We start from the raw sequence: 18,313 nt of genomic DNA on the forward strand, positions 1-18,313 counted from the left end.
TGTGCAGGAGGTTTCCCTCTCGACTTCCCCTCTAAAGTTTTAATGCCATGATTTGTGCAAAATGCGTAAACTTGGGCACATCTGTAATTTAGACTCTATTAAAATTATTGGAATGCATTTCTTTATCATATTCCGGAAACGACGTTTGAACATTTGAACAATCTGATTTTTGACATTTTAATTGAAAGAAAAGGTTCCCAAACCCTTTTCTGCAGTGCCTCCTTTGTCGCCCACCTACCTGCACCCACACACTGTAAACACTCTCAGACACGTCCTTTGCTTTGTATTTACACTCCTACTGTAGTCCTGCAGTCTCTTCAGTGACTGTTCTTTGCTATATTGACACTTTTTCTATGAAGCACCTTCTTGACTTTACTTCCATATCCTACAGTACACAGTACTGTCACTCTCAACATAATAAAACACACAGCAGACTCATGAAGGCTACAGCCGCCCTCGTACATTTTCGTTTTAAAATACAAAAGTTTTGTTACAGTTTGACGTCACGTCTGGAGATTTACACCTCCTGCTTAAATGCACTCAGTGTCTCAGTGCAGGGGGATCACTGCATATAACTCTATATTTGTTATATATATTTGTTCAGACCCAGCGCTAGAGCAGATCAATAGGACGGGCATAATGTATCGTGTGTTTATCCTGTTACCAAACAAGTTGAACACAGCTCAACAGGTTTGGATGCTCAAAGTACAATCAGATGCTAACGATGTGTTTGGGAACGTGAGAAATATCAGGTCAAGTTTTTTTAAATCTTACTTTCCTGTTTCGATGTTCTGTATGACTGAATTACGTTTTATTCAGACGAGTAACATAACAGAAGGGAACCGGCGACAAAGGGAATCCCAGACACATCGTAGTGTCGTCACCCAACTGTCACACAGGAGACTCTGACAGAAGTGTCTTATTCTTACTCAAACCATTATAACCTGTAAGAGGTTTGATCCTTTGTCTCCAGAGGAGAAAGTCACCAGACAGTTTTGTGAGTTGTTAAGTCTTCTTGTAAATTCGGTAAAAGTCGTCCAGGCTACTTTATGTCTACAGTAGATTCCTTGTTAACAGCAGATAAAGTCACCGTTGTGCACAGTTACTTCTTCGCTGTATATCAGCCTGTAACCAGCAGAATCTCTCTTCCTCTCTCAAACTAAAACAAACTAAATCCTACTGTATGTTTTTATGGTTACACCCTCCCGTCAAATGGAAATATTATCAATGTCTTGTGCATCATTTTAGACACACGTCTTCCCCAATAATTCAGCCTGAAACTGGAATGTTTTGGCCCCCCGTCCCCAGCCTCCAGATAAACTTGTGTAATTTTTCTTCAGTGGGTTTGTGTTTGTGTGTGTTTGAGCCAGTCATTAAAGCAGCTGAACAGCCAAATGATTTACACACATTGTCACTTCTCTACTTCTTATTCAAATACCCAATTAACCCTCCTACTGTGTTCTCATGCAGCAAATGATCCCACGCACACACACCCACTCTCTCTCTCTTTTCACTCACCACACACACACAAACACACACTGTTCTTAAGTCTTGTTGTGTGACTGAAATGAAGAAAGTTGTTTGTGGTTCTTTTTGTCGTTCAGACCAACAGTGAACACAGATTTTTATCTAGATTGTGAATCAGAAACTAAATAAAATATACTTGAGTTTAATCTGTAATCTGTCCCCACTCTGGGATGAAACTGCAGTATCAGATCTGTCCTTCTTTCAGTTTGTGGATTGAAGGCAACACAACTCCAGAGTGATGCTCAAACCTTTACAGGGGAACTATTATGCTTTTCCTTATTTTCAGACATATATATTTAATGTCACAATGTCAGATGTTCATGTTAAAAGTGGCCGACGTGTCAAATAACGAGGTAAATGTATGTAGCAGTTATCCCTGTGAGCAGAAACCCCCGGCTTCAGACTGCTCTGAACGCTCGGTTCCCAACGGTTTTTTCTACTTTCAGCCCGAGCTGACGTCAGCTCGTGACGGATTTCTTTATACGGACACGACGCCGCTCCGGGAGTAGTTACGCCGAGCCACGACTCCACTACTCAGCACAGCAAAGTAAAATAAGTAGTTTACCTGTTGGAGGTGTGATGGTTGTCTGCAGGTCTTCATAAAACATCTCACTGTGGCCGCTAATGAAGCTCTGCTAATTCAGTGAGGAACACGTTTTTACTTCCTGTAAATTCTTCATAATAAAAGTCTCCCGTTAGTTAGTCATTTAGTAGGTACAGTTACACAACTCTGCTACATAAAACTGGCCAATCAGAACAGAGCGGGCTCATTGGGAGGGGGGCCCTTAAATAGAAACTGTGTATATTGAGTTGCTTCATAAAGAGAGAGAGAGACAAATAAGGAGTAATTTGAACTGTGAATCATGCAGAGCTACTCTAGTGGAGTCCAAAAATAAAAATTGAAATGAGCATAATAGGTCCTCTTCAAATCATCTCAAAAACTTCTACTTGTACTACTTTTCATTCAGGGTTGGAATGATTACAGAACATTAAAGAACTAAAGCTCAACTGTCAGGCGGTGACAGGAAGCTGTGATGGGCTGTTACAGGACTTAATTTAAACTATACCTCGGTTATATATCATTTAATATCATATTGTCTAATTAAGCCCTGATAGGTCCATGTTGTTAACATTGAACGTGGTGTCTGATCACAGCATAATAACATAACAGACAAGAGTTCAGAAAATTCTGGGATAAAATTATTGTAATTTGGAGGTCTTTAAACTAAAATACACATAAAGAAAAGAGGACCTGAAATGAGAAATGATTTAAAATTGCCAAATGAAATAAGAGGGCACTTGAAACACTGCATAACAAACAGCTAAACCACCTCCTCTCCTGAAGGGTCGAGGGAGATGGAAATGTTTAAAATGGGGGGGGAGCCAATTGTTTTTGGTTTGTTACTCACATCTGCTGGCGGGGGGGAGGCAGATACACAGCTGATGCAACATAGGTTACAGGTTTTAACTCCCCTCCGAGGCATCCAGGGACAGTTTGGCCTGTTGTTGCAGATGAGTGGGATTGTAGAGGCAGGAGACGACCGACAGGGGGGGGCACTGGGAGGTTGTAGGTGGAGGGGATGGCAGACTGGAGCTGTCCATGGTGCAGCTGGACGTTAGGGGTATATTGCAGGAGTTCACCAGTCCAGAACTATTTATTGACCTATTACAAAAGGAAGTGTCAGGAATATAAGAATTCATAGGGTTGCTAGAGAGTTCTGACTCCACATGAGGAGGAGAAGCATGGGGAACCAATAGGACTGGCGCTAGGACCCCGGGGACATCAGTAGTAGTGGGACTGGTCAGAACAAGTTGAGGAAATGGTTTGGCCGTCTGAGAAACACTTGGGTGGGTGAAACAGCACGAAATGTTTGAGGATAGTAGCTTTGCCCCCAACTTATGAGGATGTATGCCATCGTTTCTAAAAAAAAAACTGTCTGTGTTCCCAAAAGAGACTGAAATTGTCAACGTAAGAGACACTGCTGGCAGCGCAGGCTGGTGAAAACCAGGTGTGCAGAGACAGCAGCACAAGAGGGTATTGGACCCGACACGTAACTGTCTTCAAAGAGCAGAACAGGTGCACAAAATCACCTTTCAGTAGCTCAGACTGCTCCTTAACAGATCTCTCTCTTCTTTGGATCAACATGAAAACTCTCCTGCTGGAATCATCAGAACAAAAGATGAACAGCTGTGTTAGAATATCTGGTTCTTTAGTAAAAAGTCGAAGGTACAGGACTGTAGATATAAAGATTTTGGGGTAGAAGTTAACTACGACTCCCAAGGTGCATTTCAGCAAGAAACATCCCACCACAAAACTTAAAATTTGGTCAGGAGTGTTGCTAACAGCAAGCAGAAGCTAAAGATAACGATGTTGAGAAAACAGATTATATGGTTTTAATTTCTGGGTCATTTTTGAGTGAATTCAGCAACTGTTGCTCCGCTTTTTGTTTACAACTCTAACAATGAAGCATTTTTAATTCATTATGCTCTGATTCACACCTCTGACCGGCTTCTTTTCTATAACAACGGCAGCTGAGGCTCATGGGTAAATGAGGTATTTTTAGCTATCTGCCAAAATCACAAACAAAATTTGTCAAAATGTGATTTCTCAGAAACAAAATGTAAATAATGTAAACTGGTGGTCAGAATATAAACTTATAAAGTCGTTACATTATCCAGGAGAGTCCTGAGTTTCTATGTTCATTAATATTTAGAGAAAATTTTGGATGGGAATACAGAATGGGGGAAAAAACACTTTGAAAACCAGCATCTCCCCTCACGCTTCACTACTCTACTGGCTCATATGTGTCTTTGGAAGCAGCCGTTCACAACAGCAGCGTCCTCTGAATCACTTACAACATTAGATGTTGGCCGTGATTCAGAGGTCTGCATCCGACTCGCCAGCACCAAAAAAGCTGAGTCTAATTTCATGTCTTCCTTCCAGCTCTGGAATTGCAGGGCTTTTGTCAGCTTGACAGCTGTGAAATGTTGTTGCTACGGCTATCTGTGGGAGAAAAGTAAGCCAAAGAAGGCCAATCCTTTTGAGGCTCACAGATCACCTGAATCTGTGACACCTCTCTGATTGCAGCTCGCTCAGGATCTCCTATCTGGCACATAACCTCCTGAGTGAACCATCCTCTGATGCAGCCACTGTGGAGAATTTAATTTGGGAAACGGAGACACTGCAGAGAGTTTCAGTTATATAGGTGATGGATGAGCAGGAATTTTCAGATGTAAAGAGCTCACACGTTTAGGACTGAGAGCTCCTGATGACGACGCCCTTGAGGGGATTGTTCTCTTTTACAATCACAGTGGACAAATAACCAGAAAACAGAGTTTCAAAAAGCAACTTTTAAGTCCTCAGTAATTTATTTTCCTGAGTTCAACAGCGTGAGATTTTATGTCTGAATCTGCCATTTAATCCATCGATCGTTTGATAATCCGTCATCCAACGAGAGTCATGATGAGGGTCATGTGACTAGCCAGTGTACCAGCACTCTAACATATGAAGACGGCAGTGGAGAGGTGGACAAACAAAGTGTCACTAAACTCTAAAGTAAAACTAATTAAATGTCTCTCAACCCAACCGGTCAAAGCAGATGGCCGCCCACCAAGAGCCGGGGTCTGCTTGAGGTTTCTACCCGTTAAAGGGGAGTTTTTCCTCACCGCTGTCGCCAAGTGCTTGCTAATGGGGGAATTGTTGGGTCTCTGTAAATTAAAGAGTATGGTCTTGACCTGGGGTCCGTTTCACAAAGCGGGTTTAGTGAAAACTCAGAGTTTGTTAACCCTGAAATGAGGGAAACTCTGAGTTTTCCGTTTCAAAAAGGGAGGTAACTCAAACCAGAGAAAGAGGGATAACTCTAGCCTGTTTCAGAGAGAGGGGTAACTTAAGCTCTCGGTCAGTTACCGTAGTAACAGACTCTATGAACCTAACCTGGTCGGGACCAGGTTTTTCTCAATGAACCTCGAGTTTCTCTCAGTCTCCGCCCTCTTTCAGAGCCACACACTCCATTTGATTTCCTCATTCATTCAGTCAGCAGGCGAGTTTTGGCGTAGCCTAGTTCTGCCGTCTGTCATTTAAAAAAATCATTAAAAAAATCAGAGTCAGTATATTAGAAGTCCATTAGGCACAGTAAGTGGCGACTTTTTCACTAACATGGCATGTCCTTTTGATAACGATCCCGTGGATGAAGGTGCAGCATTACTGCGCAGAGAATTAAATATTCGTTGAGAGATGGTTATCAGACCGCGGCATAGATGTTCTAGCATTTCCAGACAATTATCTTTTTGAGCGGTACCGTTTCACGTCACAGTCCATCATCTACATACACAACCTAATCCGTCCTTACATTTGCAACATTACCAATCGTAATCATGCTCTCACATCCCAGCAGATATTGTGTGTTGCACTGTGTTTCTTTGCAAACGGAAGTTTTTTGTACAATGTCGGAGCCAGCCACTGGCCTTCCTAAATTCTGGCTTAGGGCCAGCTCCTCTGCCTCCGTTAGAGGTGGCGGTGCTGGACCACCACCACCCGTTTTATGGACATCTGCCTTCTTTCTGTTGGCTGAGTAGAAGTCTGTGTTAGTTTAAATAGGCTTAATTATTTAACAGAACATGATGTAGATGAGAAGACATTTATGTGTGTGAAACCAGCATTATGTTGGGGATAAAACAACTGCACAGTCAAACAGCCACTTAATATTTACTTTACAATGTAAAACATGATCAAATGAGGTTCCCCCATGAGATTATGCCGAGGTTTCACCTGTTTGAACAATGTTTTTATATTTCATCCTAAACTGCTTCCAAGTGCGCTTCTCCCTCGCGGGATTGGACCTAAATGAAATAAATTAATAGGCGACCAATCAAGCAGTTTTCCTCTGTAATATTATTGTGATTGCAAAGGACCACATTTAAACTTACGCATTGACCCGAGCAGCGATGTTCTCCCACGCCGTCTCCCTCTCTTTTGCAGCTGCAGCGGTGTTGCACTTCTTTTTGAAAACATGTTCAAACTCGCCGTATTATCGCATTAAGATTTCTAGCCCTAGTGGGGCGAAAAACGCAGCCCTCCGCTTCCCTGTTGCCATGGTGACTCGTTGAATCGGGGCTCAATTGATGCTGGCTTTTTATAGTTGTGGTGCACGCGCTTAACTCCAGGTGAAACTACTCCGAGTTGAATAAACTGACTCAAATCAGCTGTTCTGGAACCGGAAACTCGGAGTTTCCTATCTCAGAGTAGATCAACTCAGAGTTCAGGATTAGACTCAGAGTTTGTTGAACCTGCTTTGTGAAACGGACCCCAGCTCTATGTGAAAAGTGCCTTGAGATGACTTCTGTTGTGATATGGCGCTATATAAATAAAAATTGATTGATTGATAAAAATTGATAAAAATTGAATGTAACAGAGCTCTGTCTCCTAGAAAAGACGTTCGTATACGACAAATACATTTTAGAAACATAATGCTGCTGAATGTTTTCTGTAAATATAATAAGAAAATGTTAATTAACGAATTTGGCAAGTTGCAAAAATGTTGGTACTGAAAGTATGAGTGAAATTTTCAGAGACAACGTATCTGGTTGTTGTTGGTTTTTTTTCACCAAAATATCAGATCTTGCAGTTCAATATTAGTAGAAACTACAGCCGTATGAAACTTCTTCCGGTTGTGTTCAGACTGTGGCAGCACTTGGTTCAGGTCAGAGAAAGATCCTGGTCTCTGTTTGATACAGAAAAAAAGTCTGCAGTGATTGAAGCTTAACATATTTATGAATATTTAAGCCACAGCAGCATCTTTCACTAACATGAACCACTGGATGTGTCTCTAAATACACCCACATCCACCCCGACCTGCTCCGTCCCACTGCAGAGAGACATATAAATGTTACCTGTGAACATAATCCAGGCGGGAAAACTGTTTGGTTGTATATGAACGTCATTTCTAGGAGACAGGGTTATGTATAAAAACTTGCTGTAGTATAAAGACAAGCGTAGGTTTTAAAAAACTTTCCCGCAGGTTTAAGGCCTGCAATGGTCCAAACACAGACTTTATGCGGTTTTCCTCAGACAGAAGTCTATTTTCTTTGCGTCTGTGTGTGTTCGGTCATTTCGTGGCACCAAACGAGCGCACTTGAGCCGACGTGGTGAAGGTGTGTTATGCAGCACAGTGAAATATTGGTGCTCATGGTGTTAAAACCTGCTCGCACAAACTCTTATCACACACACAGACGCAGGGAAACATTCATCTCTTCAGTTGGAAGAGTCACACTGACGTCTCACCTTTCAGTTATGTGAAGTTTTGCCCCTTTCAGTTTGTTCTTTACAACCCATAAGAATAATTCTTGATAAGGTTCCCTTTAATTAATTAATATATATATATATACACTGTATATCTAAATATGTTGCATTGACTCTGTCTGCTATAATGTGATCAGCCTTCGCCTGCATGTGATCAAATATCTGATCAGTTTTAAAAAAAGTAATGAACAACGTGAAGGACTGACAGCTGAGAGAACATGATAAAATTAAGATTAAATATGTTGTATTACATAGTTGTGTGAAAAGATGTTTTAATTTAAGTTAATAAATCAGATGACAGACCAACAAAGTAATAAAACCGTAATTTAGTGATCGTTTGTGAAGAACGTGAATAGTGATAATGAATTAACGGTTATATATACTGTTAAGTATGTATATATACACTCACAAAGCACTTATAATGCACTTCAGTACACCACCACCCACTACAGTGGTAGGCAAATAGTGGCCTGTGGACCAAATCTGGCCCCCTCTGCAAGAATATTTGGCCCCCTGATAAAAGCTGAACTTTTGACTTCCACAGTTTACATCAAAACTTTAACATCATTTTCCCAAAAAAATCTTCTGTAGACAATAAAATAAACACAAGGTTCGTGTAAATCCCTGTGAGTATAATCGTGTTGCATCTAATAGTGCCCAAACACAAGGAGAAGCATTAAAACAGTGATTGCATCGTGCTGTTTGAACAGCGCTTAGTGCTTAAATTAAGTCTAATAAACCAACCAGCAATTAAATGTTAATGATTGAATACTAACACAGTTTTAATTCCACAACTTTAACCTACTGGACCAGAACAGATTTATTTCTCACAAACACAAACAGGTGGAAGTCGAACAGAATTCATGTGTTTTTTTGTTTTTTTTTCTAAGGCAACAACAGCAGAACTTTCAATCAACCATAAATGAAGCAGGCGGCTGCTTGTCTTGTGTGAATAAACAATAAAGAAGCAAAACACAGAACGAAGTTGTAACTTACTGATGTGAAACATGACATCTGCCCTCAGATACAATCCAAAACAGTCTTATAAATGAAAGAAAAGAAGACAGACAGTCAGAAGAATATAAGCTGTTGGACGAAATCTACCTCAAACATAAAAATGGGCTCTTTGGAAATGAAACTATATTTCTATGTTCATGGATTTATTTTAACGGCGTTATTGACTGATTTTATTTGGTGTTAATGTTGAGGTGAAAGTTTATTTAATAAAGGCTTATAATAAAACTCAGGTACAGTATTTTTCATATAACTTTCATGTTGTTTCTGTGATATGCAGGATGTTTTTATCCAACATCATTGGCACTACTTTAATTAATTAAAGACATTACTAATTGTAGACAAAAAAACACATTGCAGTGGGAGTTTTTTGATACCATTGACTATGATATATTACTAAATAAATCGGATGCTTTGGTATCAGAGTTGCTGAATTGGTTGAGAAGCTACTTAAGAAACAGACAATTTGTAAAGACAGGTGAGCATAAACCAACATGCATGGATATCACATATGGAGTCCCTCAGGGGTCAATATTAGGCCTGAAATCGTTCATTTTGTATGTAAATCAGAAATATTGAAATTTGTTTTATAACACAAATATATTTTGTTCTGGCGAGAATTTACAGGAGCTTTTGGAGGCGATCAGGACAGAAATGAGAAAATTAAAACGGTGGTTTGACACAAACAGATTGTCATTAAATCTGAATAAAACAAAGATTTTGGCAACTGTAAAAAAAAAAACACTCAAGTACAGGTGATGATAGACAATCTCAATATAGAAAGAGTAAATGAAAATACATTTCTAAGTGTGATATTAGACCATGAAATCTGCTGGAAACCTCATATAAGATATGTGTGAGTGAAGCTGGATGGTAAAGTGTTGCCAATCTATACTTGTACTGCTGTATCTGAGTTACTGTGTGGAGGAAACACCTTCAAAAGCACCCTACAGCCAAAAAAAAAGAGCCATAAGGACAGTAAACAATGTCGGATATAGCGAACACACCAACGCGCTGTTTTTAAAGTCATATACTGTGAAGTTCATGTATCTGGTAGAATTGAACACACATCTACTACCAGGTGATATACAATAAATGTTCTTCTACAGAGAGGGGTGTTATAATTTAATTTAAAGAAACTCTGTGTTCACACCGCTATGAAGAGTATGTGGGTTTCAGTCTGTGGGGTGAATGTGTGGATGTACAAATATAAATCAGTTCAAGAAGATGTACAATAAATGATTTTGGAGAGGTATATGGATGAGGAAGAGTCATGTTAACTGCTTGGCTTGTACATAAGATGTGGATGTCGTTAATAAATTGTATATATGAGTTTATGGATGAATAGTTGAGAAAGAGGATGAAATTAATAAGTGTACACTTCTTCCTTCTTCCTTCCTTTTCGAACTGTGATATTTAATTTGTGTTCATGAGAATTTGTTTATTGAGTTGTTGTATAGGTCCATTGTTCATTTCCTTTCATGCTTGTTTGGTCTTCATCTGTCGCATTATTTTCTTTTACTTGCAATTTTCCCCCCATTTCCTGCAATTTTACCGCAAAAAAAGCACACAAAACATAAGCTGCTGCAAAATCAAGCATTTTTGCTATAATCACAAAAAAACTATGTGGAATCCTGGAAAAACTGATAAACATAAAGTAGAATTATCAGCTTTCTGACAATGTCAACACAAACTGAAAATGTAAAAGCTTCATAAAAGTAGAATTTATAGCAGAGCTGCTGTATTGGATTACATTAGATTGCACAGGTGTTTCTAATAGTGCTCACTGAGTGTATATCTATATTAATAAGATATATAATTACATACACAAGTGTGTATATGAGTCTATATAGGCTGTACTTGTTTATATATATTGATATATATATATAAATATGCTGTACGTACCTTTGTATCAGCTCATGATCACTATTCTGTTTGTGCTGCAGACAGTCGGCTGAGTGTAGCAGTGAGGGAGCTGTCCACCACTGTGGTGCTGAAAGGATATACAGCCACACACACACACACACACACAAACAAACACACATTTATTTGTGACATTTGTGTGCATATTTTATGTTCAGTGTTAAAGTGTATAAATGTTAATCTTTTTGCATCCATCTCTATATATATATTTTTTTTTTGCTTCTTTTATTCATCATCAGGTTCATTAGTGTTCATTAAGATTCCAGTGTTTATTTTGAAGGCTGTCACATACAGAGACCCACCCACTCACCCATGTGAACTATATGGAGAGAGAGAGACAAAGAGGAGCTGTTTCATGTTCTGCTTGTGTCCAAAACATGACGACATACAGTAAAAAAAATAAGAAACACAAGACAGAATTGTTTCAGTGTTTTCTCTCCACACATTGTTGCTCTCTGGATCTTTTTTTATTATTATTATTTTTAGAGGTAATACTGCAAAAAACGTCTTTCTTCTCAGCCAATACTGACTGAAATTGGGGAGAGAGAGAGAGAGAGAGATGGTAAATAGGTAAAGGAGGGAGAGAGAGGAGGAGGAGGAGGAGGAAGAGAGAGAGAGAGAGAGAGAGAGAGAGAGAGAGAGCGGGGCTGCAGCTCACAGTGAGGGAGTGTCGGAGTGTCGACGTGGGAGCATTTCACTCCTTCACACCGCTGCTGCTGCTGCTGCTCTCTCTCTCTCTGTCTCTCTCTCTCTGTCTCTCTCTCTGTCTCTCTCTCTCTCTCTCTCTCTCTCTCCTTTCCCTCCATGCTGGAAGCGTCTCCTCTTGTTTCTGCCTCCCCGGACATCGATCACCCCGCTGCGGATGTACAGTCCGGTCCTCACAGCCCGGCTCAAAGATGGATCCACTACTGCATCTCATTTGGCTTTACACCCTGAGCGTCTTCAGCGCCGCGTCCGCCGCCACTCACTGTGAGTACACCGGCTGCGTTCACCTCCAGCTCACCTCCAACTTCACCTGCACGCTTCACACTCTCTCTCTGTGTGTTTTTGGGGGAAAATGAAAAGGCAGCTGAGCTCCTCCGCCGCGGCTGCTGGCTGGTTATAGAAGGAGCAGCGTCTCCACTGGTCTTACTGGTTTTTTGACGGTTGTTGCTTCTGTGCGCTCAGACGAGTTGTTGATATCAGCTTGTGTGATCTTCAGAGCAGAAAGAACTCTGAACATGAGATGAAGGTCAAGTAAAGCGGTTGATTTCATGTGATTGGCTCTGCAGCCTGCAGGTGTTGTTGTTTTTTGGGGTTTTTTTGTTGTTTTTGCGCAAGCGGGATTCTCGTGTTTCAGGTGATTTTTTTTCTCTCATGAAGCTTTGTGGGATGTTTAGAAAAAAAAAAAAAGAGTTTGGCTGAAAGCTTCGCGCACAGCTGCACCGGAGCCGTTAAAATACCGTCCAGACACGAGCAGCCACAGTGAAGTTCCCGCCGCCGCCAGAGGGCGCGTTTTTCCGCTTCGACCGGCCGCTTGAGATTTTGTTTCTTAATTTCCAATCAATATGTATGACACGATTAATAGCGAGATCAATACAGAGCGCGCAGAGGGAGGTTAGCAGTGAAAACGACGTTTTTGCAAAATATTGAAAGCATTTTTTTAATCAATAAGCTGCTGATTGGTTTTATTCATGTTGATATTTGATATCTGATAACAACACTGAGTTGTGAATTTAATTTACATCCAAAACTTTTGACCATTTATAATATATTATAATATTAAATACTATAATATCACATAATATGATATTATCTTCATATTATATATAGTGTTTTTCAGATATTACTTCTGTTGATGTTTCTGTCTTGCTTGCTTGATGCGTTTCATATGAAGCAATTTGTAACGTTTGTTTTGCTATATTAGTAAATCTTTACTTACTATTATTTACTTACAAATAAATAATGAATAAAACACTAAACGTTGAACAGAAACTCAGAAAAATGATAAGATATACATGTTTTAATATTCAATGGCAATAAATGCAATTTAATATGTCAATTTTACTGAATATATACAGGCTTGTAAATGCAGCCTTTTCATCTGTAACTTCACTTTTGTTGTTTCTTTATCTCCATAAATAACTGATACCAATATATATCTTTGATAAAGTGATAATGGCAGCAGATGTTCCAGTATTTCTGATTATTAGAGAGAGTTGATGTTTGATAAAAACATAACATCTGGAGCATCTGTGTTGATATGTGAACTAATTTTCCTTTTTAATCTAAAGCTCAGTGCAGAATCATGTGCTGGAGGTCTGCAGTGTGAACACTGAGCTGAACTGTCTGAGTTGGACAAGACTTTGTTCCTGTAACAGTTCAAATATATCAATAATTATTATAAAAATTCACATATAACAAGAGAAAAGAAAGTAAAAACCTGCTGCAGTCAAAAGTATTTTAGCGTATTTTCTTTTGTTGTTGACTTTAAGTCAGTATTATTCTCTGAAGAAAACAATCATTTCTAAATGACATAGAAAGCACTGGAAGTTCTGGTCTTGCTGGGTCCGGAGCCACATGGGGGTCTTACAGGCCGTAGACCCCCTCAGCTGTATGTTTTTAGCTTTATGTATCTATAGAGAAACAAAAAAAAAACAACAGAATTATTGACTTAGATACTCGTGACTGTTAGCAGTTTCAGCACCATGGACAGCGCTGTGTGTTGTGTGTAGGAGTGAATGTGACATTATTTAAAAAACTATTGAATGATTAAATCAATTAATTCTATTCTAAGAGAAAAATTACCCTTTTTAGTCACTTCATCCTTCATCCTGGCGTCCGGCCTGAGTCCTGCTGTCTTGTAGAAAAAAATAAAAAATAGAAAGGTCAATATAAAGAATATATATATATATATAAATAATATAAATAGGTCAGGAAGTCCTCTTATAGATAAACGCACTGGAACTTTAAAACATTTCCTTTGTTTGTTCGATCCTGTCGCTCTTATTCTATCTGTGTTGTTTTCTGCCTCTTATCTGTGCTGCACACTGCTGCAGACTGACGGTAAATCTCACCGGATGTTTGGTTGGTTTTACTGCAGAAAAAACATTAAAAAAAAAAAAAAAAAAAAAAAAAAAAAAATCCATCTTGTCTTTTCAACAGAAAAAAAAAAAAACGGGTTCATGGTTGAAGTCAGCATCCACCAGTGATTCTGCTCTACTTGTGGCATTTATTTATTTCTCATTATGTTACTTTGCTGATGCACATGTAAAACCCTGAGGATCAATAAAGATAATCCTATCTTACTTTATTCCCTCAAACTCGAGAAGATTCAAACACATAATATACTAAACATATACACACTTCACTTCTGATGGTTTATAACACGCTGTAATATGCAGATAAGCACATTTATACAGCAGCAAACTCTTCTGAGTGTCCACAAGAGGAGCTTTAGTTGTTGACTTATACATTAATAAACACTCATATCTAATAACAACTACATTTTAGTGTCTTATAAAGCATTTATTAACTGTTTATATACTGATTATTCATGATAAATGGGGGAAGGTTAGAGGTATGTTGTGTATATTGTTGTGACCATGTGAGACATGAGGGAGTCACTTGTGTATTTTATACCATGACAGTAGCAGAAAAAAAAATATATTGGAAATGATAAAAGTATATAAATCAATACACAAAACATTAATGCTGAAGTGCGACACACATTAGCAGCGTCATTTGACACTCAAAACATGCACCATGCAGACTGAAGGAGTCCAGCAACAGCAGCTGGGATCCAATAATAAAACTGCTGCATCTAAGATAAGTAAGATTTTATTGATCTGTGAGGAGAAATTCACACATTACAGCAGCTCAGAGACGAGCTGAGAGGGAAGGAAACAAATTAGAATGAAATAAATCAAAAATAAAGTATTTAGAGGCCATGTTCTGCACATTTCCAGCCTCTATGTTTATATTCTGGGGCTCTACTGGAATATCTCTGCATGATTTCCAGTTAAAAACTCCTTATTTATCTTCTACTGGTCCTTTATGCAGCCCCTCAGTTCAGCCTCTGTCTGAAACAGGCTGTTTTAGCTCCTGTCTCTTTAAGGCTCCGCCCTCCTGATGAGCCCACTCTGTTCTGATTGGTCAGTTTTCAGGAAGCTTCCTCCGGCTCCGGAGGCTACGTAAACAAACTATAGTAGCAGGATTTCACTTCTTTTTCTCCTTCTTTACTCCGAATGTCAACTTCTCAAATCCATCCGTACATGTTGGAGCTGAATCACATCTGAAATATGAGACACATGGAAACACCTTAGCAACCACCTAGCAACCAACAGATTGCCAGATCACAGATTCATGGGTATGTGTGTTGAGCCGACGTCAGCTCGTCAGCAAGGTAGAAAAAGTAGCAAACGAAGCGTCAGGGCAGGTTGAAGCCCTGATTTTTGACTTGCAGGCAGCTTTTCTACATACGTGTTTAACATCTGACATCAGAACTAAATAACAGAAAACCACTAAAAGCAGAATATGAACATTATCACAGTGGTGATATTAGAAAAGCTTTATACAATATCAGCTGAGTACATTCAGCTACGGTAAGACCTGAGGGACAAACGTGTCAGTCACCACCAGCGCTGCTTAACCCTTCGCACATGATGGACCACATTAGTGTCATAACTCAGGATACGCAGCTCATTAGATTCAGTGTGACGATCTGACATAAACATCCATAAATCTTTGAAGTCACTTCTTCAAAAGATGCTCCTCATACCTGCAGGATTTTCCTTCATGTTAAGTTTTAAAACTGAGAACTAAAATATTGATTAATATTAAAATATAAAGAACAAAAACAGCAGAGACGGAATCCATTAATATCATCTATACAGACAAAAAGCTTTCCACAACATATAATTAGAAATAATCAACCCACAAAAACACATTTTTACCTTTTTTTCAGTCATTTAAAGATTTAAAGATGACTGGGGTTTTTTTTTTATAATTCATTAATATTTTTCACGGTAGCCTGTTCTTCATGTCGGACCTTCTCTGAGGTGAAAAACATCACGAGCTCTGGTTCTGGAGGAGTTCTGGGCTGATGACCGAACAAGTCAGAAGGTTTTCCTCAGTATGACGAGTTCAGACTGAAGAGTTTGAAGTCAAGTCATCCAATATCACACCTGACAAAATAGCCTCAGGATGCTTTACAACAACATCCTCTGTCCTTTAGACCCTCGAGTAGAACTTGAGTCCAGACTCCTGAAGACGGGAGGACGCAGCAGCAGCAGCTTCAACACACCTGAACCTGACTGGACTGTGACAAAACCAACTTCACTCAAAGCTCCAACAAACTTTCTCTCTCTTATATTAACCGATCTGTACATTTATATTCATAGATCGTTATAGAAATGTGTTGATATCTGTCCATATAAGAGGCAGCGCTGTTGTTCTGTCATGAAGCTAAAATGTGGCAGCTACAATTATTAGATTTCATCTGTGAGACCAAAATTTATCTCTACATGGAAATCTTATCAAATATCAAGTGTGATGCTACAGACACTTTAGAGCCAAAGAGCTTGTGATTGCCTTCACAAACCTTCAGCTATGGAAGATGTGAGCAGTGACACCTCTGATGGTGTAATAACTTAGTAATAAAGAACTGAGATGTATGAAAGTAATGAACAGAAAAGTGAAGTGTCAGTGATGTTTGTGTATTAGTGTGAGGAAGAGATCAGCAGGATGCAGACGGGGCAGACGGGCTTTAGTGCGTTCTGGGACACTGGCCAGGTGTTCCCAGTTAATACTCAATGGCACCTCAGTTCCACCCATCCAACACACACACAGCCCCCCCCCTCCCTCTCCCCCCCCATAAAGACAAGGTCCCCCAGGGGAACTCCGGCACTTCACATAATCAACTTCATATATAGCCCAGCTATAAAAAAAAAAGGTGATTTTTTTAAATGCAAACATAAAAAAAAAATCACCTCACCGTTTATGTTTCATAATAACCTTTTAATCCTCAGAAACTGGATCCTTGGAAGCTGATTTAAAGAGAGAAGCCTACAGGAATACAGAACAAATCAGAGAGCAAATAAATACTTATTAAGACGCTACTGGAGCTGTCACAACATGATGTTATCAGTAGCAACATCCTGCGTACCGCTAATAAATTATTTAACATTATTACACTGGTGACCTGCAAAAAATCAGTGAGAAACATTCACTTTTAACAATTCTGACACCAGGAAATTGTTAAATACAACTAGTTCTGAGAGCTCACCATGTCTCCTGTCTGCCACTTCACTGTCTACTGTTAAAAAACGCCTTCCAGACATGTTTAAGACACACAAAAATACTCACATCTCCTCCTTCTCCCTCATTAAAAAAAATCCAGAATCTGTGAATAAGCAAATATTTATCATTTCTAAAGTTTTCCTGCTGGACAGCAGATGTCTCCTCTTTCACTGGAGGCTTCAAGTTTGCACATCACGCTCTTGTAAGTTGCGTACTGGACCACGATTGGCTTCAAACTAGTTGTGATGTCACAATTCCTGCTTGTAGAAACTTTCAGCAGATGAATGTTGATTCTGCACAGAGAAGAAGAACAAACATCCAACTGAAGGAACAAGAAGGAAAAACATGTTTTTGACTGAAGTGATCGTTTTAAACCCGACTGGACCTTTAACCACGGCGTCCTCACATCATAAAACATCATCATTTTTGAACAGTGGTGTTTGACGGTTATGGAAAACATAGATTAATGATGTTGTTCATGGTCAAACCACATATCCGGTTGTTTCATTTGGAGGATTGGTTGTTCCTGGAAGCAGTACGTATCAGTGCAGACGCAGTAGAAAAGAATGTGAATATATCGTACAAAAGGCACGACATCACTTGCTCTTTTGTTGTGTCTTGGCTCTCTGGGGGGCGGCCATGACACCAGGCCTGTGTTGGGGAATATAAGCCAGTTATGTCAGCGATGTGAGCCAATGAAGTGAGCTAAACTGACAGCTGCATTACTCATTCATGACGCTCCTGTGCTTCTCAAATGCATCCGGTGATCAGGATTGACACGCTGTGCAGAGATGAAATGTTGAGATGCTCCTGGAGGACAAGCAGCCGCTCTCATATTTACCTCTGAGAAACAAAAAGCGGGGGAGCAGACATCCATCATGGCCGCTCTCAGTGGCCTTGTGTCAGGTGACATAGATAATAGCAGCCAGAGGACGACGTCCTGTTGCTCTTTCTCCGCCCTTTACAAAGAGACGAGCAGAGGTATTTTCTGCTCTCGTCTCCACGGAGAAACATTCGATACGTCTCACTTCTGAAGCTTCGATACTTCATATTAACATTCTGTTGGAGCCTCACACACTTCTCTTCATCATATTTATATTAATGTCCTGATGATGATGGCTGCTCTCAATATTCTTAGAGTTTACAGTATAGAGGCTGATGCTGATATGATTAATTATTATTAATTTGTATTTTTAAGGTATTTTAAGCAAGATACATTTTAAGAAGAACATATTACATCATTTTTTGTTTCTGTATTGCACTTTGTTGTTA

The 18,313-nt window shown here is 39.5% G+C and overlaps 1 protein-coding gene across 1 annotated transcript in view; it reads left to right on the forward strand.

The window, feature by feature from the left end:
• Positions 1-11,356: 11,356 nt before the first annotated feature.
• LOC121906955 (contactin-associated protein-like 5) overlaps positions 11,357-18,313 on the forward strand; it is a 111,906-nt gene continuing 104,949 nt past the window's right edge. Inside the window, exon 1 of the mRNA XM_042426214.1 lies at positions 11,357-11,731. Within this exon, the coding sequence (XP_042282148.1) occupies positions 11,659-11,731 (73 nt within the window). The 5' untranslated portion in view covers positions 11,357-11,658. The remainder of the gene's footprint in view (positions 11,732-18,313) is intronic.

The sequence above is a fragment of the Thunnus maccoyii genome, chromosome 11, assembly GCF_910596095.1.
Source record: "Thunnus maccoyii chromosome 11, fThuMac1.1, whole genome shotgun sequence".
Taxonomy (NCBI): domain Eukaryota; kingdom Metazoa; phylum Chordata; class Actinopteri; order Scombriformes; family Scombridae; genus Thunnus; species Thunnus maccoyii.